The 25,994-nt window shown below is 43.2% G+C and overlaps 1 protein-coding gene across 2 annotated transcripts in view; it reads right to left on the minus strand.

The window, feature by feature from the left end:
- GLG1 (golgi glycoprotein 1) overlaps nucleotides 1-23,524 on the minus strand; it is an 83,965-nt gene extending 60,441 nt beyond the window's left edge. For both annotated transcript variants that reach the window (XM_083370657.1, XM_083370658.1), the window contains exon 1: nucleotides 23,104-23,524. In XM_083370657.1, coding sequence (XP_083226783.1) covers nucleotides 23,104-23,505 — 402 coding nt within the window. In that variant the 5' untranslated portion in view covers nucleotides 23,506-23,524. The remainder of the gene's footprint in view (nucleotides 1-23,103) is intronic.
- Nucleotides 23,525-25,994: the final 2,470 nt, after the last annotated feature.

A 25,994-nucleotide genomic window follows, 5' to 3' on the forward strand; every position in this document is an offset into this window, starting at 1 on the left:
AACTTCCCTTCCGCCCCAAAAAAAGGCCGTGGCGGAGGGGGGGGGGAAGAAGAGAGACAGAACGACAAATAAGAGAATGCCAACGTCCTGGTAAGGCGCTACTGAGGCCCTGAAGTCCAATCCTCTGTTCAGGCATGAACCACATCAAAGGCATTCTCCCCAGATTGCTGCCCAGCCTCTGCCTAAATATGCCCAGCAAAGGGTGGTCAACCTCTGGCTGAGTGGCATCTTGTCTTTCTGTCTAGAGTTTTTCACCCCAGCCCTGTTTCGAGGTCTGGTACTCTGCCAGTGGGTGCTGGGCAGCTAGTTAATGCCCAAAAAAATGGAACGTGGTGCTCTCTCTCACCTGTAGATTACTTCAGTTCTATCCCACTATTATTTGCAATGTTTTTTTCTCTTTATATTGTTTTACTGTTCTGTTTGTCACACGTAACAATCACCCCATACATTATATCATTTGGATACAGCAGTATTTCTAAACTGTTTGCTGGCGATTATTAACATTCTGATGGTTAGATGACTGAAACCCCTTAAAGATAAAGAAAAAATAGATATGCCAATATTAACTATGATTTCACACCTAAAGCTAAGCCGTCAGGCTGCATAACTAGGCCTATGTTGATCACCTCTATGTTAATCATTTATCTGCAGGAAGTAAGAACAGCCAACTTTCTTCTCATAAGATTACAAAAATACCTTTCTGCATGACTGTTTCTTCTTGGAGTCCCGAATACCTGTTTGCAAGCACAATTTCTCCACCAAACAAGCCACAACCTTTCTGAAGGATTTACATTTGGCGCCTTCACACAAACAGAGTGAGCCCATAGCAAGACTCCTTTTGGAAAATATCTAGGTAGGAATTCAGGTTATCTAAAGTGCTAGGGCAGGGGTCTTCCTGAATTCCTCAGCCAGCGTGTAGAGGGTCTTCAAACTTGGCCCTTTGATGACTTGTGGACTTCAACTCCCAGAATTCCTCAGCCAGCGTGTAGGGGGTCTTCAAACTTGGCCCTTTTATGACTTGTGGACTTCAACTCCCAGAATTCCTCAGCCAGCGTGTAGGGGGTCTTCAAACTTGGCCCTTTTATGACTTGTGAACTTCAACTCCCAGAATTCCTCAGCCAGCATGTAGGGGGTCTTCAAACTTGGCCCTTTTATGACTTGTGGACTTCAACTCCCAGAATTCCTCAGCCAGCATGCCTGGCTGCGGAATTCTGGGAGTTGAAGTCCACAAGTCATAAAAGGGCCAAGTTTGAAGACCCTTGTGCTAGGGAGAAGCAGCTTGCCAAAAACCTCTCATCCTGTTGCAGCAATTACAACGTCCTCTTAGTTGTTTCAGGATCTACAGGCGGCATTGGGAGCAAGGCTCTTTTCCATTTAAGACTGAGAATCCAAGAAAGCCACCCTGTCTATTCCAAGCTATTTAGTCAGAACAAGGGAACAATATTTTTCAGCTGTTCTTCCCAGGTTTGGGGGGGGGGGCACCTTTGCAAGAGTATATTTGCATAAATCACAATAACTTTAGACAGGCTTTTGTTTTGTTTTTTAAAGAAGGTACCTTATTACCCTTTTTAAAAAATGTAACCGTACTGGTTTTCATACATATACAAATAAAGTGAGGTTTGAAGATTAGTTTTAGACAGGCTTTTGTTGTTTTTTTTAAAGAAGGTACCTTATTACCCTTTTTTTAAAAATGTAACCATGCTGGTTTTCATAAATATACAAATAAAGTGAGGTTTGAAGATTAGTTTCCCCCCTTTATTTTACTTGTGTGCTGTAGTGATCCAATATCTTTGTAGCTGAGTGGTCTGTAAATTGTATAAACAAACAGAGAAATCAAACTTAAAAAATACAATTCAGTTACATCAGACCAAACTACGCATTAAGGAAAAAGAAAATCTTAACGCAGAAAAACATGTAACATACAAGTCTCTTTAAAAAATGGAAAAATTAATAGAAAAAAGAAGCAAGAAGGCCGAGTTCGGTTATAACTTCACTGGGGCTCCCTGCCCTCCCTGCCCTTCTCTGTTGCCTTGTGGTTTGCCCGGCTGTTGTCAGCTGAAGCAGCTTCTTCTTTCTTTTTGCAAGCCATACCAAGAGTGCGGCATGGCTTGCAAAAATTTCGGCCACGATCGCTTTTTAATCTTTTCATAGTCCTAAGAAACACAGCTACTGCTAAGCTTGTAAGCCGCCCTGAGTCTTCGGAGAAGCGCGGGATATAAATGTAATAAAAATAAAAATTAAAAAAAAAACACAACTTGCCTCACAAAACAAGCCATATTACGGGCATCGTTGTTTAATTACTTTTAATAATTTTTAATTTTTGTATCTTGTTTTTATTATGTATTGCCCTGTTCACCGCCCTGAGTCCTTCGGGAGAAGGGCGGTATACAAATTAAATAAATAAATAAATAAATGTCACGATCCTGGTCAACGTGAAGAAAGCGTAATTGTAATTGTAACTGTCTGTTTGGCTAGTTGCTGCAGCACAGTGACACCACAGGCCTCTGTGCATAATTAAAGCATAAGGAAGGCTTGCAAGGCAAGCCCAGAAGCACAAACTGCTGAGAGGGTTTTGGGAGGGGGATTAAACCTGACAGCCCCCAGGGACCTTCAGACAGCCTGGCCTAAATGTCAACCTTTGGGGACCAGTTATAGCATTTTTTTTTAAGGCAACAATGGCTTAATTATACAGGTTACAATTTTGGAATCTTTTCAGACAAAAACATCCAATTTAAGCACACTGATACGTTTAAAAAGGTGAATTGAACCATACTTTAGTTCAAATGCATGAAAAAGATCACAAGCTAGCTGGCTAACAGAGACACATCCTCAGTTATGCTGAATCTAACAACTTGTGTGGCTCAAACTGACTTTTATCAAAGGAAATTGGAGTTAGATTTGGAGTTAGAATTTCCTACTCTTTAGCCAGCAACAAAGACCATCTGGTTTTGAGATTTTTACAAGTCCTGTAGACTTAATCAGAGGGATATAAACTAATTCAAAATCATTATAACCCCCCTTATCTTTGAAAATCCAAGGCAATAGTACAGAAACAAATACAACAAAAAAGCAATATAAAGAGTAACACTTCCTCCCAAAATAACAAGTACAGTGAATAATAGAATTGTATTAGAGGTGCCCAGGAGCATACAAGTATAATAAGGCCAATAAGTTGGCCAGATCAATAATGTACAGGATAAAGCACTTGTCTGTACTTTCAGCATTCTCCACTGCTCAACTATGATATCAAGAATCAGTGTGTGTGTAGTTCTCTTCATATGCAATCCAGTCTTAAGTCCCTCTACAACAGGGGTGTCAAACTCAATTTCATTGAGGGCCGTATCAGCATTGTGGTTGCCCTCAAGGGCCGGGTGGGTATGGACAGGGTAGGCGTGGCCTACTGGGTGGGCGTGGCTAAAGTGGGTGTGGCCTACTGGGTGGGCATGGCCAGCTCTACATCGTTTGCATCAAGGGTGCCTATGGGGGCCCGGGCAGGAGTGGGAGAGATCTGAGGGTCTCTGGCAAAAGGAGGGTCTCTGGGCCAGGGCCAAGGCAGTGGGGGCCGTTCCCTCACTGTTTCCAGGATGGCTTCGCGAGCCGCATGAAACCACTTTGCGGGCCGGATCTGGCCCCCGGGCCTTGGGTTTGACATGTCTGCTCTACAAACAGTGCAAGTACTGATATGTACTAAATATTGTCCATTTCATTTTCGTTCAAGCTTTAGGCATTTGCTGAAAGGTAACGATCCAAAAGTAAGACCAAGGGCCAGCATTCAAGGGATTTGAATGAAGCATGCACAGAACAGAGAAAAAGAAAAAAAACACTTATTGAAAGATAGTTCACCTTGAGCCCTAACCTTTTACTATATTTATTTATTTATTTATTTATTTGTTTATTTATTTATTTATTATTGGGACTTATATGCCGCCCTATCTCCCGAAGGACTCAGGGCGGCTAACAACAATAACATATAATAAATACAGAAGTTAAGATAAAATTAAAATTAAAGGTCTCCTTTAATTTTACTAACATTTTATTAACACCATCTCCTTTAATTTTATTAACATCTTCCTTCTTGTGAGTGGATAAACCAAGCATCAATTTCTCTCCTCAGGACCTCAGCATTCAAAAATGGCATTTGCCTCTCAGTACCATCTTGTGCTCACGGTCAATAAGGCAAGTGTTCTGTTCTTTGTCTAGCAGATGAATGCTCGCTCTACCCCGTGGCTCTTAGCACACATTTATCTGTCCCCAAATACGCCAGCTTAGCTTCTGATTCACCAGGACAACGTTATACAGATTGCTGATTTGGTTCAGGTGCAAAAATAGTCCTGGAGCAGCTTAGAAACATGGAGAGAATCCAGACTGGTGTCCAGCTGTCACTGCTCTCACACTTCCTACTGAATATTCATTGGATTAATGGGAAATTCAATCATCACCATGTGGGTTAACCAAAGACGTATCAATCAATGACAAATTGTAGTTATGATGGAGAAAAGAAAAGGATGAAAACAGATTCGCTTTTGCTTTGCTCCGATGCTTAATTACTATAAATGAAATAAACATAGGTAGTTCTTGACTTACAACCACAATTGAGCCCAATATTTATGTTGCTAAGTGAGAAATTAGTTAAGTGAATTTTGCCCCGTTTTATGACCTTTCTTGCCACAGTTGTTAAGGGAATCACTCCAGTGGTTAAATTAGTAACGCTGCTGTTAAGTGAATCTGGCTTTCCCATTGACTTTGCTTGTCAGAAGGTCACAAAAGGTGACATGACCCCAGGACACTGCAACCGTCATAAATATGAGTCAGTTGCCAAGTGTCAGAATTAGGATCACGTGACCAGGGGGATGGCTGCAACAGTCGTTAAGTGTGAAAAACTGTCCTAAGTCACTTTTCCCAGTGCCGTTGTAACTTCGAGCAGTGACTTAACTGACATGCTGTAAGTCGAGGACAACCTGCATATCATTTTGATCCTTGACGGAAATCACAGTGCAAGGTACTCTCAACAACAGCTCTTTAAAAAAAATCAAACACTAAGAAAGGTAAATAGCACGCTCTGTGTCCAAAACCATTTGTGGGTGGTTCTAGGACAGGGGTAGGAAACCTCGGCTCTTTTATGACTCATGGACGTCAACTCCCAGAATTCCTGAGCCAGCTGGGAGTTGAAGTCCATGAGTCATAAAAGAGCCGAGGTTGCCTACCCCTGTTCTAGGAGAAAGAAACGATATGTTTTGTCCTGGTTCAAAATAAATTCTGGCAAGCATTTAATCCGAGGATGAAATGAAAACTCCGGGTCAAAGACCAAGCGCAGAACCGCGAAAGATTCCCGCCAGGGAAGACCCCAGCCTCTGCCATTATTCCTCCACACCCAGCAACCCTCGACACCCAGGGGCTGAAGCCTCTCCTGGACTGAAGTCCACAGCTGATGAAGCAGAAAAGTACGGCAGCCAAGAGGCAGTTTGGTGCTTCTGAGCTAATGTAAAGAACATTTCGCACAGAGAGGTTGCCCTTTCCGTAGAAGGTGGCACTCCACAAAGGATCAGCCGATGAACCGTGGCGAGCAAAACAAAAATTCAAACTTTGTATGCTGCTCGTCGACGAACACAAGCCTGGAAACTCTGTCCGACGCTTACCGACAGCACCGTTTTCGGGACGGCTGGAGGAATGAGATTAAAGGAAACTGGAATAGAGGCAATGCACATCCTAACTGCTCAATATCCTTGCACAGGCAGTCCTCGACTTACCACCATTCGTTCAGCAACCATTCATAATTATGATGGCGCTGAACGCAGGGACGTGTGACCTGTACTCAACGCTATGGCCGCTACCGTGCTCCCGAGGTCACACTGTGAAAATTCAGGCACTTGGCTATCCACCCGCTCTGATGACTACAGTGATGCCACAACTGCCCTCCCCCCCCGTGTCCATCTGCCCTGCTGGGTCCCAGAGGCCTCGGGCCTCCTTCCTGCCTCTGCCAGCCTTACTCCACTTACCTCTTCTCAAGACTGCCTTTCCAAAAGCATGGCCAGCCAATGCAATGTGCAGCCTTCCTCCAGCGGCCCCCTGACACGATCCCAAGACGTGGACGCCATTCTGGATGCATCCACAATTCCTGTGATCTCAAGAAGGGCACAATTTTCAAATATTTGGGATGATGATGATGATGATGTGTTGCTCTTCTGAGAGAACACACAAATAGCGTCACTTCCAGAATGGCACAAGGCCGCACATCGCGTCAGCTGGGTGCTCTTTCCAAAAGGCGATTTTTGGTAAGAGGAGCAAAGCGTGATGGGCCAGGGAGGACACCCAAGGCCTGAAGGGACCCAGCCAGGCAGGAAGCAAGCCCAAGGCTTGTGGGACCCAACAGGGTGGGAAGTTATGCAAGGGGGGCCTCGGTAGGCGGGAGGCCCAGCATAGGACATTTGAGAGTGGGGGCCTGGGCCTGCACTGGGCCTTCACACTCTCTAGGCAGCCACACTCAGCTTAATGCCCTATGCCAGGGCTAGGCAACCTTGGCTCTTTTATGAGTCATGGACTTCAACTCCCAGAAATCCTGAGCCAGAATCTCTCCCTTTCCCCTCAAGCATGGCTGGCTCAGGAATTCTGGGAGTTGAAGTCCACCAGTCATGAAAGAGCCAAGGTTGCCTACGCCTGCCCTGTGGATTTGCCAATAGAGAGAGAGCTGGGTTTGCTGTGGTTGAATGAGGCAGTCACATGGACATTTCTTTTAACAAGCGAAATAACTTACAACCGTAATTCCAGGTTCAATTTTGGCCATAAGTCGAAGATTGCCTATATTTTGCAATTTACTTTGAGTCTTACAATTTCCCCAAAATTGCAGTTCTCTTATTTTTTTTGCAAGAAACTCCCTCAACTTTCAGCAAACCTAAAGTATGTGCCAGATGAATGAGAAATAATGGATACAACTACAGGCAGAGACTTGAACCATTTTGCACAACTTTTTTACATACTTCATCTCTTTCAGAAGAATACTTGGCCAACAGTAACTCTAAGTTCTTTAGAAAGTTTGTTACATAAGCAAAAAAAAACACCTCTCAATTATGCAGAACTTAGGTAAAAGCTGTAACTAGCTTCTCAAAATCTTAAGATATTGTTTAGGAGGAATATGAGAAACCGGCTGATAAACGCAGGTGGAAATATTCAGTAGACAGAAGCACAAAGAATTTGCTAGCTCTGGAATTGCTCTTTGAAGGAAAAAAAATTAAGCCTATTTCATAGCTGAACACCACACTGCAGCCCAAAAGATACATTATTGACGATTCTGTGCTTTTTGATACAGATTTAGCTGTTATTCAAAGAGAAGCAGAAAGGAAATTAAGCAATTGTGCATCCAGCAAAAGCCTTTTCTCAACCACCAGATCACAACCTCACATTCTCTGCATCCTCATTTTAATTTGAAAGTTTTGCTTAAATCGGAAATATTTTATGCTACCAGACCAAAATCCCATGCAAATTGTAGCCACTAATTTTTTTTTGGACAAAACAGGCAGGGACTGTTAGTTAAAACTGGGTTAACAAGGATTAAGTCCAAGACTTCTAAAAACTTATTACACATGTAATAGCGCAGAAAAAAGCCTGGTCGCATTCTGTGGACCGTCTTCTCTATATGCAGATGTATAATGACAAGTGTGACATCTCTTTTTTTTTTAAAGTGCTGTGTGGGCATGATGGAAGAAGCATGGATGGGTTGCAAAGATAGGAAGGTATGTACAGTTAATAACATTGATGTAAACTAGATTTAGCAGCCCATCTTTTTCTTAAGGTTAGTTTGCTTATTATTTCAGACAGCTTTTTTGTACTTCGCCGACCCCAAAAGAAAATAGCACGATAGTTACAGAACACAGAACATGTACATATATATGCATGCATGCATGATGCCAGTATCTTTCTGTAGTTAAACAAAGATGACCTCAACCTTTACTTGCATTCTATTTCCTCAAAGTGTCAGACTCTCTGATCTTAGTGCTTGCCTCCCCTACCAGGTCTAGGAAGGAAAGGGGGACACCCCTGCACTGCAAGGCTGATTCACTGAATGGCCTTTCTAAGACAGGTATTCAAAAACCAAATATGCAAATGTAATGGAAGCGCTGAAGCTAGCTTGGAATAAAACTGCTCAAGCACTCAAGGCTCTGCAGTTAAAACATAAGCATGACTCATCACAGCAGCTATTTATTGCACTCTGGTTACAAAAATGCAGAGGTAAAGATGATCTGCTTAACTGAGTTTCTCTAAAAAAAAAAAGAGAGAGAGGGGGAAGCCTCGGCCATCTTGGTTTGAGATCTGACAGCTCCAGCAGGACTGCATACATCTTGTTCAGGCTCTGTTGGAAATAGGTAACTACCTGTTTACTACATTTTTATTGGGAAGTACTCATTAATGAGCCTTAACTAATGAGCTAAACAGCTGTACTAACTGCTTAATGACTGAAACTATTCTAGTGATATTGCTGAAGAACTCCAGGTGCCATCTGCTCAGTGCAATTTCCAGGCAGACAGTAAACGATAATGTCTGTCTGATTACAAAGTGCACAAAGCAAGCCATTTTTTTTTAAAAAGCAAATAAACCCACAAACCATTTTGAACCAGCACTCTTTGTACAATAAATAAACAAAATATCAGCTCTACAAGAACAATGGGGACTCATGCAAGGATTTTCTAAACTCTCTACACAGCTGAAAGTATAAGTATGATATGTAAAGATTGGTTTAAGGCACACACAGAGAGAGCTTTTGTAGACACAAAACTGTTGTGTCCCAACTCTGAGAACATCTGGGGATATCTTGGGTGTCCTCCTAGATTCACAGCTCTCCTTAGAAGAGAGCTTCGCCTGGTGCGCCAGATGCGGCCCTATTTGGACCGGGATGCCTTGTGTACGGTCACTCATGCGCTCGTGACCTCTCGTTTAGACTACTGCAATGCTCTCTACATGGTGCTGGTGATGACCTATAAAGCCCTTCATGGCATGGGTCCGGATTACCTACGGGAGCACCTGCTGCCGGCGTCAACTTCCCTTCGTCCAGTGCGCTCCCACAGAGAGGGCCTCCTCCAGGTGCCACCGGTCAGAGAATGTCGACTGGTGACCCCCAGGGGGAGGGCGTTCTCTGTGGGCGCGCCAGACCTGTGGAACCGCTTACCAGTTGAGCTCCAGATGGCTCCCGAGCTTCGCTCCTTCCGCCGTGATCTGAAAACTTATTTATTCGAACAAGCCGGCCTGGTCTGATGGGTTTGGGGTTTTAATATTGATTTTAATTAACTATTGCATTGGGCATAATTATTTAATTTTCTTTTAACTTTTGTACCTTGTATTTTTGATATTTATTGCCCTGTACACCGCCCTGAGTCCTTCGGGAGAAGGGCGGTATATAAATCAAATAAATATAAATATATAACCCACATCAGGGAATATTGCTACTGGTCCCAATTTTGCTTTCCCTCCTAGAACTTTTTCCCTGATAGACACTTTTTATTATTATTAATGCTCCTTCCATGTGTAGGAAGACCACAGCTAATGGTCAATCTTCAAATCTTAGGGTTGTTGAAAGACAAACTGTAAAGCAGGAAAGAGATCACTGGATAAACAGACAGCACAAATGCAATAAATACTTTTCTAAGTTCCTATCGTTGCTTCACATCACGTTAACATCTTTATTATTTTCATTAGGTTAATGTTTATGCATCTGCGATCAACAGTTAACTCCCTCATTAGGTCAGTAATGCTTTGAAATAAGAACATTTCTGTGAGAAGAGCTCATCCAGAAATCTTGTCTGTCTCTGCGGCACAAAACAGAAGACCAAATGCAGCAGAGAAAGCCCTTTTCATTCTACACCAATGCTTCTCCTCTTCCCAACAGAGGGAGGACAGTGGAACCTCTTAAGGACTTATGTTTCATTAGGCTGGTTCCCTTGGAGGAAAGGAAGCATCCTTAACAGTCCTGCATTGTATTCACACCTGCACAGCCATAAATTACACAAACAGCCTTCAGGCTCAGCATGTTTATTGATCTAAGATCAAATGAAGACTTACAGACTCAATTCTCATCAACAGCCCATCTCCTAAAAATTTATCAGTGATACAGTGTGCTTTCTTCTTAGCTGGAGTTAGACACTGGGGAGTCCTCCAGATGTTTTCAAGTAAAACCCCGTATCCTCTGCCACCAGCTACACTGGCTGGAATTGACTTCTGGGTTTGCCTACTAGTGCAAAGTCAAATCTAAATGTGAACTAGTATGAAATATTTTTGTCTAGACGTTTCATATACATTCCCTTTTAATGTCCATCTATTTAGTTCCTATCTGGTAATACAAACAAATCCTATACCCGTCTGGGAAATAAGACCCACTAAGCTAATTATAAATGAATATAACAAATATCCAAATGGTTGGAGCAAATCAATAGGAAAGGCTTCAACAAATATCTTAAAACATAAAATTTATAGGAAATATACCACTAAGAAAGATTTCTAATGAAACACACTGGCTATATGTTCTCATTGTATCTTTCTTTATAATATATTTTATTATTTTTTTAACATGGTCACCTTAATATTCGGTAAACAGTGTGTTGACTGGGTTTACATTTAAAAAACATTAGCTAACAATTGGTTTGTATAATCTATAATCCACATAATAGCTTTACTTGATTCCCTCTTCTTCCCATAATGTTCTCTTTTACCAACCTTGTTAATACAATTCTTATTGTTTTGATAGATAACAATATAATTTTTTTCTAATATTTCCGCAAATAATCACATCAATACAATATTTCTTTTCTATCTAGTCATTCTGGTTGCCTCATCATAGATCCCGTTTACAGTTCTTATTTACATTTGTTTTTGCAACAATGTGCAAAACATTCTTACTGGTTAAGATTTTCTCAAAGTTAATTACATTTAAATATTTGATTCTATTTTTTCCTCGTGTAAATCATCCCATAACTTTTACCTTACTTAAGGAATAAATAAGACTAAAAGAAGAAAAAAAAGAACAAGAGTAAAGAGGGATAAAAAGATAGTATACTACTGAAAGTCCATGTTTCCTCTCAGCTAATACATATTTATTTCCAAAAATTTTCCATTCTTTTTTTACCATAATTAACAATATATTTAATCTTTAAATATTTCATTTAATAAATCTAGTCATCTGGTCTTTTAACTTTTATTCAAAACATTTTTTTCAATCCATTGTAATTTTCTTAAAATCAATCACATTTAAATATCTACAATATCTACAAATATCCTTATATATAAGCCATTCTTTTATATTACTCATATCAAGAAATAAGATAAGAAAAGAGGAGAGAGTACTATGTTATTTGAGGGACTCCTCCCTCTTAAAGTAAAATTCATATCCAAAATCTTTCTATTACTTTAACTATATTCAAACAGCTGTTTCTTTTTTAAATATTCTCTCTGATAAGTCCCATCATCTATTTTCTTAATTTTCACTTTGGCCTTCTTTTGCCCAATATCTTTAATCAATATATTCTGCTGAATCAAAGAATCTTTCCATATTCTTGTAGGTGTCACTGTAAATGTAAAAAATAAGTCAAGTACAATATCATTGTAAGAGGCATTTGCTCTTTCATGTTTGTTGAAAATCTTTTTCTTTCTTTTTTTTCTCTGTATCTCTTATCATTTTTGTCTCTCCAATTCTAGTGGTGTTCCTGATATCTCTGCAATCCATTTTGACCAGTCTTTTTTTTTATCCTCAAATTTGTCTTGTGGTCTTAAAGTATAAGTTGCCTTTTCCAAAACCAGTATTTCTTGTAAATTTTTCTCCACTTGGGTTAAATCATACTTCTTAGTTGTGTTAAGTTCCATCTTTGAGTCTCTATCCTCAACTTTGTATTCGGTTATCTGTTTTATCTGCTCCTTCTCTATTGTTATTTCCTGGGGATTTTTTTGTTGTAAAGTTAAATTGGAGATGAATTGGTTTATGTTTTCAAAGTTATTTTGGATTTCTTTGTGGTTTGAAGTCATTGTTGTTTGAATTAGTTGCAGCATCTCATACGTCTCCACTTGAAAGGTATTTATTTTTTCTTGATAAGTTCTTTCTGCAAGTCTCTGATTTTCCATAGTGGTCAAGAATCGAAGTTTTATTTTCTTTGCAAATAGCTTTAGAGTCACAGTTTAGTAGATATAATCCAAAAAGATTTCCTGAAGTTTATAATCCTCTCTTTGTCTGCAACCCAAATTGTGGTTTTTTTTGTCACAGCTGTTCTCTATTATTATAGCTTTGAAGGTCACAAGCACAGATTAGTTTTTTCCAGATTTTGTCAAGACCTGTATAAAAGCCACAGCTTTATCCACCACTAGATGTCAGCACTGGTTTATTTTTTAAATTATCAAAATAGAAAATTGCCTTTAAAATGAGAATCTTAACCATTCAACAATTCCAAATTTATCCATATTTAGGTTTTATATTCATTTCATTTCTGTATGTTTTGGTCCTCCATAAAAGGTTTAATTCACCACTTCCATTAGTAAAAGGGTGGGACAAAAATCCCCCTCCTTTATGTTTGGAGATTTTTTGCTTCTTGGAAATTTTTTTTTCAGGAAAGTTAATAAATAGGATAGAGAAAATCAATGATCTTACCCAGATTCAAACGCGCTGTTTACAATCAGCTTAAAATAGTGCTTTTTGACTTTGGTTGCTTGTAGCTTGGGCTAGACTTTGAAGTTAGGCTAGCCTTTCTCCTGTTGGTTTCTGGAAGGCTTCTCCTGGACTGATTGGGTCGACCACCATCTCTCCATGGTACACAGGACTTCCTTCCTTTTTTGCCGCCTCTTCGGGGCGGCTTCTGGAACATGCAGGGTCCCCTAACAGGAAGAAATTCAGCCAGAGGGCACAGAGCCCCAAAATCGCTTGGCTGCTGCACTACTGCGCAAGACCTGAAGTCCAGTTCTTATTGTGTCTTTATTAATTGTTGGATTAGGACGAGAGAGAGACTCAAGTTGAAATCTATCTTCATGTCACTCCCTTCAGCATGGTGGTGTGGTTCAAATATTGAACTAGAAACTGGGAGACTGAGTTCTAGTTCCCTGCTACATCATGCACACTCGATATGGGATAAGAGCGGCTGTTGTGTAGATAAAAAAGAAATCCATACTAAACTTGTCTTCAGCTCTTAAAAAGGGGGGGAATACATTGTTTGCTATGGGCCATTTTTACCAGTAATCAGCAAAAAAGTTGTAAAACAGTCATGTGACAGCAGGATGCTGCAAACAGTGGAAAATGCAGGCAGGTTGCTGAGTACCCAACATGCACTCATACTGGGTCCTCAGAGGGAGCGAAGGGAAGGGAGACCACGGTGGGGAGAGGGGCTGTCATAACTTCAAACGGCCACTAAATGATCAGTCATCAGTCAAGAACTATTTGTACTCCACTATGTCAATCTGCATTTTTCATTTTCGTCTTCACAAAAACTGGACTTATTAACCTTATCTAGTATAGTAACGGAAAACTTGGTATTTTTATTTATTAAACAAAGGATCTGAGCCTTTCTATTCTTGAGGACCACTCGGAGGCTTCAACTGGTGCAGAATGCGGCCGCACGAGTTGTGATGGGAGTTTCCCGATACTCCCATGTAACACCTCTACTCCGTGAGCTGCATTGGCTTCTGGTTGCCCTCCGGGTGAGATTCAAAGTGCTGGTAATGACCTATAAAGCCCTAAATGGCTTGGGTCCGGGATATTTGAGGGAACACCTGCTGCCAGCATCAAGCTCCCTTCGTCCAGTGCGCTCACAGAGGGAGGGTCTTCTCAGGGTGCCGCCGGTAAGATTGCCGGCGGATAACACCCAGGGAGAGGGCCTTTTCTGTGGGTGCACCTGCCCTCTGGAACCAGCTGCCCGTGGAGCTCAGGACTACCCCTGATCTACGTTCTTTCCGCCGAGACCTGAAGACTTGGCTCTTTGAGCTCTCTGACCCAGGCTGAGAACTTTAACTGGGTTTTATTTTCAGGGATAATTTAATCTTTTATTTGTCTTTTAACTTTGTATTTTGTATTGGTATGATTTTAAAATGTCCTGTAAACCGCCCTGAGTCCTTCGGGAAAGGGCAGTATATAAATCTAATAAAATCTAAAATCTAAATCTATTCTGATCTCTCAGCTTGCATTGGGATTTTGCTTAGGCTAAAGCTCTGTATGCTTCCCTGTTATTTTAGTTTCCCTGCATTTCCTTGTTACTTGGCATTTCAGTCTTTCAGTTAGCTATTTATCCTGGCAAGTTCAACTTAAACTTTAAAGCCTGCCAGAACCACACAAGCCGCAATCAAGGACTATATGCCAGCTAAACAATAGTTTGAAGGGCTGATAGACCTTTACACATTTTTTAAAAAATCATTTTACTTCTTTAGAGAAAAGGGTTTTAAAAAATGAGCATTTCTACAAACAGTACTCCGCAGGGAACACAGTGATCTAATTCGGTGTTTGCATGCTTGATTCAAACCAACTTGAGATTTATTGAACTGGAAAGGATTTAAGAGCTGGGGTTATCCTCACCCCCCAGAAGACATAGTCTAGATATTCCTAATTGTGTGCTAGGAAAACAGGCTTAAGGAACCAGGTGGCCTCTTCTATAGTTGGAGGCAGGGAAAGTGGCTGTCTCTAAATCTTGCTGCTTTTCCTCATTCATAACTGCAGATTCAAGAAAGCCAAACTTCTGTTATTATTCAAATGGTGACTCCAACCTTTGCCTGTTTTGCCTGCAAGACTAAAGGTTAATTTAACCTACAGCTGCTTCACAAATATTACAAACAAAACTGATCACAGCATGAGCGACAAGACCAGAAGCCGTAAAAATTGAACCATTTAGGCAGTGCTTTTATCCATCAGAATTTGAGAGTGCCAATGCCATCTTCTAAACTTGGAGGAAAAAGACAGAAAATGATAAACTATGGCCTGAGATTAAAAGCAGCGGAATCTGGGAGTAACATGGGTTACTGTGTATGATACTGAATCCTATCTGTACAAAAAAAAAGTAAATACTGTATCCAGGCAAGTAAGAAATCAAAGCCACATTTTATGCTTTTATCCAAAACATCCCACCAACTTAAGACCATCTAAATCAGGCATGTCAAACTTGCGATGTCACGTGACATCACGTGACGTATCGGAGCTTTTTCCCCAAGTGCCGGCAATGGGGTGAGCGCGGTTTCGTCATGATGCGTCCGGCCCACGGACCGGCAGTTGGATACCCGATCTAAATGGATCAATTCCTTCCTGCACAGCGATATAATACCACTGGAAGTTTCCAGAACCACGGAAAATGTTTTAATGCCTAAGCTTGCAACAACCAAAAACATGGGGCACGGAAAGTGAAAGGAACAGAAATATGTATGCATAACCTTATAAACATCCAGTGAGAATTTTCATTTCATTCATTCATTTAATAAGGTTAATTATTTCCAGCTAATTTCTGAATTTCAATAAAAATTATTTTGTATATTGTATGAAAAAAGATCAAAACTATTATATAATAAACTTTTTTTAAAAAAGGTACAAGATAATACCAACAAATATATTCTTAAAACCATGTTAACATATAACTTGAGTCCTACTGGGGGGGGGAAGCAGAAGGGGGAAATTTTAAAACAAAGGCCTTGGGTTGGTTTAAAAATTCATAAATCACAATGATTTATGACATAAATAAATCTCTGGGCTTGGCTGATTTTCACCCTTAGAACTCTACCCAGGGCTGTCCCTGAAGGCCACCCAGAAGCTTCAACTGATCGAGAAGCTGCACTGGACGAGGTGCAATTCAAGGTGTTGTTACCCACAGAGCACTACATGGCATAAGGCCAGGTTCCTTAACATCTCCACTAGCACATGCTGCGTCGATTCAATCCTGCAGTCACTGTGCTTCAGATTCCTTCAATTAAACTATGTCATCTATCGGGAGCCCCGAACTGCACTTTGGTGCCTGCCCCCTGGAATAAGGTCCCCCCTGCCCCCAAATCCAGTTGGCTTTCACCCTGCTGTTGATCCAATGGGCTGTAAGATCTGGCCCTTTCCCCGGTCCTTTGGCAAGGGAGAGAGACCACTTGCTTCCTCTTGCTTGCCATCTTTTATTTATATTGATTTTATTGGCAATTTTTAATGTCTGATTGTTGCGAGTCATGTAGTTGTTCAGTTCATGCAGCATACAGGTTGAATAGAGTGTTAAATCAATACGCGATAATTCCACAATTAATGTAATGCCAAATTATTTCAGAGGATTTAATTTAGGCAGGGCTCAATCTAGATCCAACCTTGTGTGGAGATGAAACAAATATATTTTGTTTTAATGTCTGAGGTTTATACCATGTAATGAGATAGACTAGACTAGAGCATTTAAACTTTTTCAGATTTTTCATAATCCTTTCTTGAGCACCTTGTAAGAAGCCAAAAGACGTGGAACTGACACAAAGCAGGGGGTTGAACAGGGCTTTTCAACCTTTTCAGAGTTTGTACCACTTTTAGAATATGGCAATATTCAAGTCCACCAGTCACCTAGCAAGGTGTCAAAAACTTAACCAAAAAAAAAGGAAAAAAGTGATAAAAGTACAGGTAGTCCTCAACTGACAACTGTTCACTTAGTGACCATTCAAAGTTACTACGGCAATGGGAAAAAGTGACTTCTGACCATTTTTCACACTTAAGAACATTGCAGCATCCCCAGGGTCACGTGATTTAGATTGGGATGCTTGACAACTGATTCATACTTATGACGGTTGCCGTGTCCCAGGGTCAAGTCACCCCCTTTTGCCTCCTTTTGACAAGCAAAGTCCATGGGGAAACCAGATTTACTTAAGAACTGTGTTATTAATTTAACAACCGCAGTGATTCACTTAACCAATATGGCAAGGAAAGTCATAAAATGGGATAAAACTCATTTAACAACTTTCTCAAGTTAGCAACATAAATTTTGGGCTCAACTGTGGTTGTAGGTTGAGGACTATCTGTACACCCACTCACCACAGTTTTAACGGGAAACTTGTGTTTGCTTCTTCGACATTAATCTTTGCACTGCTCTATCCTCTTCTGTCCTTCTCCGTCCCTTCTCTTTCCCCGTTTTTCCCCTCCCTTTCCCTCCAAAAGCTTCTTTTATATCCTATCCTCTCCTCCGTTTCTTTTCTCTTCATTTTGTTGGAAGAAAAGTCTTCATCCAAGCAGGGAATAAACATGGCAACTGCTTTGGGAAGACGGTTGTAGTTTATTGCAGAGGAAAGCCAGACACAAAGATGGATCCAACAGAAAAAAGGCCTGGCCACATGTGGGGGGTGGGTTTTTATACCCCTTAGACTCTATTGTTTGGAGTTATTTCCTGTTCCTGTGAGGCTACTTCCTGTGTCATGTATACTGTCCTGGGTCCAGGTGTGCCCTTCTAGGAATCTTGCTGGTTATGGGTATATCTTTGTCTTTCTCTACCTAAGCTCCTGGCTCCTACCTACTCGATGGCTCACATTTGCATGTCTATTAGAACAGGGTTTTCCAACCTTGGCAATGTTTAGACGGCTGGACTTCATCTCCCAGAATTCCCCAGCCAGCATGGCTGGCTGGGGAATTCTGGGAGTTGAAGTCCAGTTGTCTTAACATTGCCAAGGTTGGGAAACTCTGTATTAGAACAGCTTTTCTGCTTTGGGGTGGTGGGTGGGGGTGGTGTGTGTGAATGAGACCTGAAACTATTAAGAAAACTCAGCATGCTTTCCTGGTTCTTCAATTTCTTTTTAGGAAATATATTTTTCTGCCCTTTTAATATTTCCTTCTCTGGGGAGCTGACTTCCCTCAGTTTCTTTTCCCTTCAGTGTAGCTGCAGCTCATGCCTTCCAGAAGCGCCAATCGGCTGGAGCTCCACAGCAATCCTGGGAGCTCAGCAGAGCCCCTGCAGCACCGTAGCTCCTGCTGACTGTCCCAGAGGCCTGTGCGGCATTGCCGCTGCTTCAGCTCATCCCCCCGCTACACTTTTGCACCTTTTTTATACCTTTTTTTTTACAGTGCTTTTCAACCCGTCGTAAGCGTACCACCTGCCAGGTGCCAAAGTACCACCGGTGGTACGCACACCACAGGTTGAAAAGCACTGGAACTAGAAGACCTGCATAGTCCCTTCTAGCTCTGTTATTCGGTATCCCTCTCTTGTGAAAAGATTGCTACTGATGCCCATTTAACAGCAAGAGACTTTAGGAGTTGTTGTCCAACATATCTGGCAGTTGCAACTCACGGACAGGTGGATTAAGTGTTACAAAATGCTGGAAAGACCAACATTAAGAATGAACGCTCTTCCATTCTCTGGGGCTTCAGCGGTAGAATGACAAATCTCTCTCTTCAGCTCACAAAACTGTCATTACGTGTACGATTTCTTACATGAAGCACATTTCATGTTAAATCCTAATCAGAAGCACTTTGAAGGACTGAACCCATTTCAACTTGTTAAAGACGACGTCTTTAAAGAGGTAGCGTCTCCTGGCTTCTTTCTGAATGTTGAACTTCCCCGTCTAACCAGATAGTCTTGTCTTCCACCAAGTATTAAGAAAGTCCACTAATTATTCTTCATAAAAATCATCAAAATTCACTTGATGCTGCCACCTTGTTATCTTAAAACTTTGTTTCCAATAAATACAGGCAGCACGCGTGTCCATAGAATATGGTAAAAAAAATGTCAAGGTGGTGGCCGTGGATGATGTAATCGAAGCTCAGCCACTTGTTCGCAATGTACATAAAAACTAAGCTTTGACTGCACTGAGATGGCACCATCTTGATTTTTTTTTACATATACCCCACAGATACATCTCTCTGTACACAATAGAAAGGAGGAAGCATCTCCAAAAGATCTCCAGGGATTCAAGAATCAATCACAGAAAACTATAATACAACCGATGCAGTACTCCAATGGCACTTGCGAGTTTTGTTGCTGGTTTTAACTCTAGAAGAACAAACTTGCCAGCTATTACAATATTCTAAAATACACAGTACAGGAGACGGGGTATTTCATAAAGAATTCCAGGTCACAAAAGAGTTACACAATTGCTCACCCCAGAATCTATTCCCTGAAATTCAGTGCAATCAATTCCCTAACCATTCAACTTCCCTCTAAACTTTCTTTCCGACAATAAGAAAGCAAAAAAAAAAAATTTCAAAGCTTAAGAAATATCTTAAGCTGACATGTCTGTGCAGTTCATGGTTTACATGGAAGCATAATATCTAGAAAACTAAATGTAAAACTAGAAAACCTCAAGAAGTCACTGCTGCCATAAAAGATGCAAGCAGTCTGAGCACGTTTCTCTTATTACCACAGAATCCTAAGGCTAGAAGGTACCTTGGAGGTCTTCTAGTCCAACCCTCTGCCCAAGGAAGGAAACCTTATACCCTCCACCATTACTGTCTTATAGCATCCCTTATTTGCTATGACCTTCTGCAATATTCTTCCTTGTATGATGTATTAAGATTGCAGTTAAATGATAGTACATCTAAAACATAATGCTGTTCTTTTGAAACTATTGAAAGAACTCTCTACAAATTGTAAACTAAAAATCTAAAGCAACGCCCATAATCTAGAAAACACACAATCCACTGGCTCTTATCACTGTCATTCACACTAAAAATAAATATTATTATTCACTACAAGCTCACTAAGATCTATTGTTTGAACAAACGGAGAACAATCTAGAGTGCAAACCGTCCCAGTGCAGGGTGGAACTGACTTCAGTGCAGGTGCTGTACTTAACATAAGGATTTTCACTTCTTTGGGTGCATGGGGTGAAAAATAGTTTTCCCGGCTCCTCTAGTAGCAACTGCAACCACCAAGAGCAAGGGCAGTAGAAATACTAATTGAGTCTTACATTGCAAGTTATAGAGGTGAGGGGATCATTGGGAAGTCTAAGACACTGACGCTTTCGGACAATTCACAAGAGAGCCCCCACCCACGGTGTGTGGGACCAACCACAAAACCACCATTTACCAATCAGTGAACTGGTCCTCATCTTTCTAGCCTTCGGAGATGCTGTCTACCAACCTCCCTCTACCACTGCTCATTCTCTGGAGAGGGAGCCCTTCCAAACAGCTCCGTTTTATGTTCTAAGGTCCCTTTGAGGCATTTTCAAAATAAAGATATGACCGAAGCTGGTGTTTTATGGGAAATTGCTTTAGATGACTCTCTGCTTTAAATTAGAAAACCCAACAACTATATTAAAATCTGGGAAGGCAGGTAGTCTGATGGACATCAGGGGAGCTAGCTAGCTGTCTGGAAGCACAAGATATTCTTATTGATTTCCTCAGTAACTAGCAACTCCTTTCACGTCCCTTTTGCTTCCTTTACCTTAGTTTAGCCAGAAAGTGAAACAGTTCGTGATTTCAGAAATCCCCTCTCTATGGTTTTCATATTCATGGTTTTAGAATGAGAAGAAATCAGGAGGAAACTGAAAACACCTTTTCTGACTAACAATTTTAACTAAAAGGTGCTAGGCTTTTGTAATAAGCCTTTTTAATCAAACGTGTTAGAAAAAAAGGCTTCTGTTGTTTGGTCACTGTAGACTAGCACACTTTCCTACAAAAGCAATGAAAGGAAACCAGTGGTCAGTGCAGATAAAAGTTGTCAGCACAGTAAGGTAACTGCTAGTATTAGACAATTTTCCAAGAGAATAAACAGGGGGGAAAAACAATTCCAGATCAGAATCTAGAATTTAGAAACAACTGGTCTAGTTCACACTAAGTTAAAAACCTGTCTGTAAGCCTTAATTTTGTTCCTAGCATGATTATCCATGTCATAATTCAAAAGGAAACTAAGTTATGTGGTGTTGTGTGTTAATCAGGCTATTGCAAATACTTACAGGCAGCACCATCTCACCTGAACTTACAATAAGATGCTGCCCATTTTGTGATTGTGATCCCTGAAAGTAACCCCAAGGAAACAAAGACATTTTCTCCTGCTTAACAAAACCCAGGATATTATGTGATCAGGTAGTGTCCTTTTTTAAAAAAATCCCATTTATATCCCGCCCTTCTCCGAAGACTCAGGGCAGCTTACAATTTAAGCACAAACCAATGTGCTTAGCAATAGCCTTCATTCTATGTATATGCCTAGGGCTTTTGCCCCCACCCCCAAGCGGCATTATTACAAAGTCAGCTTATTGCCCCCAACAATCTGGGTCCTTTAAGCAGAACATGGTATCTTGGTCTACAGAATGTCTTCACTTCTTTCAAAAATTGAGAAGGGGGGAGGTGGGAAGCCTCCATCTTATAAACTAAACATCTTCCCATTCTTACACTCAGTAAAAGGATCAATTACAATCTTTTCACTGAGACTTTATTATTAAAAGTACCATCTTACTGACTTCACCCAGCCCAACAATTTTGAAGTTATTCAAGTATTCAAAAAAAGCAACAAAGCAAGACAACAAAATCATGCACAGATCTCAGCTTTCTCCAGTAAAACCTATCAAGCTTGGCTCATTCTTTGCTTGCCCATTTCACAAATTGCCATACTTTGCATCCATAGGGATGGACGCTACAAGAATATAAGGATTTATAAGAATAAAAATCTGAAGCAATTCTATTCCAAAGAACTTTGAAAGGCTGAAAGTTAGCCGTAATCATTTCTCAGAGCATTAGGAAACCTCCAAACAAATCTTTCCATTTAATCTGCGCAGCTGAAATATATTTATTCACGTTCCTTTAGAAATTATTTCTAATAAAAACAGTGATTTTTAAATGCCGAAATCCAATTGCGTATTCCTTTATAAAATCCAACTTTTTCTCTCTCTTTTTTGGCAGTGGGATAGTGGGGCCTTTTTTTTAATTCATCAGGAAAGTGGGAACCATTCTCGCTCCTACTGCTGCTTGCACGAACTTCCAGAAGTTCTGATTAAAATCCACAAGTGTTTCTTAGGCCAGTTGCACCAACCCGATTGTGTCAGCGTTGGGTCTTTGGGACAACCAAAGAGGAAGCAACAGGAAAGCACCTTCTTCCCTGGAGCCCTTAAGACCACACCAGCCCAGGCCAAGCCTCCCCCGGGTGGGATCCCGGCTCTACCTCTGCGGGGCTAGATCCGGCACAGCCAGCCCCGGGAGGGGGACCCCTATACCCAAATGCACCCCCTCCCCGAGGGGGCTGCAGGCCAAGCCGGGAAGCCTCAAATCCAGAGGAAGCCGGCAGCAGGACCCATAATCGCGCCCGGGAGCCGCTTTGGTCCCCCACGCCCGCTTCCACCCACCCTCGGGATCCCGCCGGGTCCCATAATGGCGCGGACACCAAGGATGCCCGAAGCAGCCAAGGGAGGGACCATAAGGCACGGCCAGGGCGCCTAAGGAACGCCTGCCGAGTCCCATCTTGCCTGCCTGTTAGCCTAGCGCAGTGTTTCCCAACCTTAGGAACTTGAAGATGCGTGGACTTCAACTCCCAGAATTCCCCAGCCAGCATAGCTGGCTGGGGAATTCTGGGAGTTGAAGTCCACGCATCTTCAAGTTCCTAAGGTTGGGAAACGCTGGCCTAGCGCAGGGGTCGGCAACCTTGGCTCTTTTAGGACTCGCGGACTTCAACTCCCAGAATTCCCGAGCCAGCATGGCTCAGCTTGGAAACCTCTCCCTTTCCCCCTAGCATGGCTGGCTCAGGAATTCTGGGAGTTGAAGTCCACGAGTCATAAAGTGGCCTAGGCCAGGGGTAGGCAACCTTGGCTCTTTTATGAGTCGTGGACTTCAACTCCCAGAATTCCTGAGCCAGCATGGCTGAGCTTGGAAACCTCTCCCTTTCCCCTCAGCATGGCTGGCTGGGGAATTCTGGGAGTTGAAGTCCACGCATCTTCAAGTTCCTAAGGTTGGGAAACGCTGGCCTAGCGCAGGGGTCGGCAACCTTGGCTCTTTTAGGACTCGCGGACTTCAACTCCCAGAATTCCCGAGCCAGCTGGCTCGGGAATTCTGGGAGTTGAAGTCCGCGAGTCCTAAAAGAGCCAAGGTTGCCGACCCCTGGCCTAGCGAGCTCCCATGATCCGCGGCCGCCAAGCCCGCCTCAAAAACAGCCGGGAAGGGGGGGGGGTCGCTCCACCCCCGGCCCGGAAGAAAGGGGGCTGCGGGCCTGCCGCCCGCTCGGGGGTCCCGCGCCTCCCACTGACCTCGCGCACGTCCTGCAGGCACTCGAGGACGGCCAGGTTGTTGGCCCAGCTGTGCTTGGGGCAGACGCGCATCACGTCTTCGCGGCACGCCGGCTCTTCCGCCAGCTTCCAGCCGCCGCCGGGGGAGCCAGCGCGGGACACCCGCCCGCCGCCGCCGCCGCCGCCACCCACGGCCGGCCCGAGCTGAGGCGCCTGCTGCTGCTGCTGCTGCTGCCCCCCCTGCGGCTGGGCCCCCACGCCGGGCTGCCCCTGCGGCTGGCCCTGCGGCGGGAAGGCGGCGGCGGCTGCCCCGGCCGGCTGTGCCCGCGCCGGCTGGAGGGCCACGAGCGAGAGGAGGAGGAGGAAGAGCAGAGGGCCGGGCCCGCGGCGGCCCCGGGCCCCGACACGTCCGCACGGCGCCATCTTGGATGCGACTCCTTGGCTCGGGCGGCCCCGCCCACCGCGACGCCGCCACAGAGACACGCCCCCCGCGTCCTGCGTGCGCGGCGGCGGCGGCGGCGGCGCCACGGGGACGGAGCCGGCCGTTTCGAGAGGGCGGGGCGCGCCGCCTCCCGTCGCCGGGGCAACCGCGGCGGCCGCGGAGAGGTTTCTCCCGCCTGCCGCCGTTTGTTTGTGAGCCGTCAGGGCAACGTTTTCCCGTCGCCTGCTTGAGATAACAAAGCCCGCGGACGGGCCCAGCCTCATCGTTCATGGAACGGCGAAGATCGGTTGCATTCGACCAGCTCTCTGGCTGCAGGTTGCGTCAAGCCGTCCTTTAACCCAGCGTTTCCCAACCTTAGGAACTTGAAGATGCGTGGACTTCAACTCCCAGAATTCCCCAGCCAGCTATGCTGGCTGCGGAATTCTGGGAGTTGAAGTCCACGCATCTTCAAGTTCCTAAGGTTGGGAAACACTGCTTTAACCAGGGTTTATTACGGAATAGGTTGTTTGCAGATCGCAGTGGTTGGGTTCGCCTTAAGCCGAAGCGGGGAAGGGGGGGGACACCCGGGGCTGTTTCAGCATGAAGTGTTAGATGTTTGTGTGCCAGCCATGGCAGTTCCCCAAAAAGGTCATCAGCCTCTTTGCTCCCACTGGTGGGTCAGGGGTCCCCAGCCCCTGCAGCCCCATTGGCGAGAGTTTTATGGTCAGGGAGGGGCTGAGACCCCCCATAAATACCTTTGCTCGAGGGGCTGCTCTCCGCTTGCTCTCTGTTCTCTTTGTTCTTTCTTTTGCTTGCTTATCCATAAGCTTAACCCAGGCATGGAAGCTTCCATGCCAGGGAACTCTATTTACTTTATCGTTATATACCTACGGGAGCACCTTCTGCCGATGTCAGCACCCCACCGTCCTGTGCGCTCCCACAGAGGGCCTCCTCAGGGTGCCACCGCTCAAGGAATGTCGGCTGGTGGCCCCCAGGGGGAGGGCATTCTCAGTGGGTGCGCCAGCCCTCTGGAACACCTTACCTACCGAAATCCGGATGGCCCCTGACCTCCGTACCTTCCGTCGCGACTTAAAAACTTTTTTGTTCCAGCAGGCTGGCCTGGCATGATAGCGTTAATTGGGGTCCCAGTTTGTGTTCATTAGTGTTTCTTATTATTTTATTGTTCGGTCTGTATACCTTCCTTCCTCTGTACACCGCCCCGAGTCCCTCGGGAGAAGGGCGGTTTATAAAAACTAATAAATAAATAAATAAATAAATAAATAAATATAAAGCTTTGAACGATTGCATCCCTGCGTGATGCCTTTTACTTGGAAGCACCTTAACGAACATCGACCTCGTGAGACCATCTTACGTGAAGTGCATTGCACGTTCAGAATAGAGCTAGAAGGGGGCCTTGGAGGTCTTCTAGTCCATACACACACACACACACACACACACACACACACACACACACACACACACTCAAGCAGGAGAACCTCTACCATCTCAGACAAGTGCAAGCCGAGGGCCCGGTTGAAGGACGCGGACTACACGGTGCATAAGCCTGCATTTATTTTTCTCATATTTATGCAATGTATCTCGGAGTTGGTGACTCTTTGAGAGCTGTATGCAACGAAATCTCATTTTAACGTATGCCGATTAGTGTACATTCAAAGGGACAGTAAAGTTATTATTCTATTATTCTATTCTTTGGGGAAACTCCCATTTGTGCAAGGATCTGACCAGCCTACTACAAGGGGAGGGGAGGGGAGGGGGCCTGTTGGCTGACCCAGTCCCTTTGTTTGAGGGCGTACGTGTGAACAGGGCGACAACCAAGGAGGGCTGGTTGCACTCCCACACTTGGCACCTTAAGAAAGAGATGTGTGTACACAAAAGCTGAACAGACTTGTGCAAGCAAGATGGGAACATTGCCAACTTATCCTTGGCTTTACCTGGAGAAAGGGGGGGGCTTAACCTCTTAAATCCAGCAGATAGAGTGTGTGTGTGCGTGCGAGTGCGTGCAGTTTGGTTCATAGGGAAGTTGCCCAAACTAATTATATCCCTTGGGGCTGGGGATTGCAGCACTTCAAACTTCCTGCATATTTTTAAATTTTATTCTTCTATTGCTTTTAAAATAATGAATGACAAACAAAACAAAATACGAAGATAAAAACACATGCATTGTTAAAAAAAGGAAAAAATACATAGAAAGTGGGCTTTTTAAATGGAAAACAAGTAACAAAAGAAAAAAGGTGTATCATTTTAGCTGTAGTGACAATTCCATGTATAGTTATATACTGCAATTATTATTCAAGTACATCTTTATTGCTAACACCTTTTTATAACTGGTGAATTTTTAACCAGGTGTGTTTTATACAAGTGAGTCCATTATTTCAATTAATTTGTCCACACAAAGTCAACACCTTTAGGCAATCTGCTCATAGGCAAGGGCAACTGCAGTGACTTCCTTGATTTTCATAACACAGGCTCT

Source organism: Vipera ursinii (genome assembly GCF_947247035.1).
Source record: "Vipera ursinii genome assembly, chromosome: 10".
Lineage (NCBI taxonomy): Eukaryota > Metazoa > Chordata > Lepidosauria > Squamata > Viperidae > Vipera > Vipera ursinii.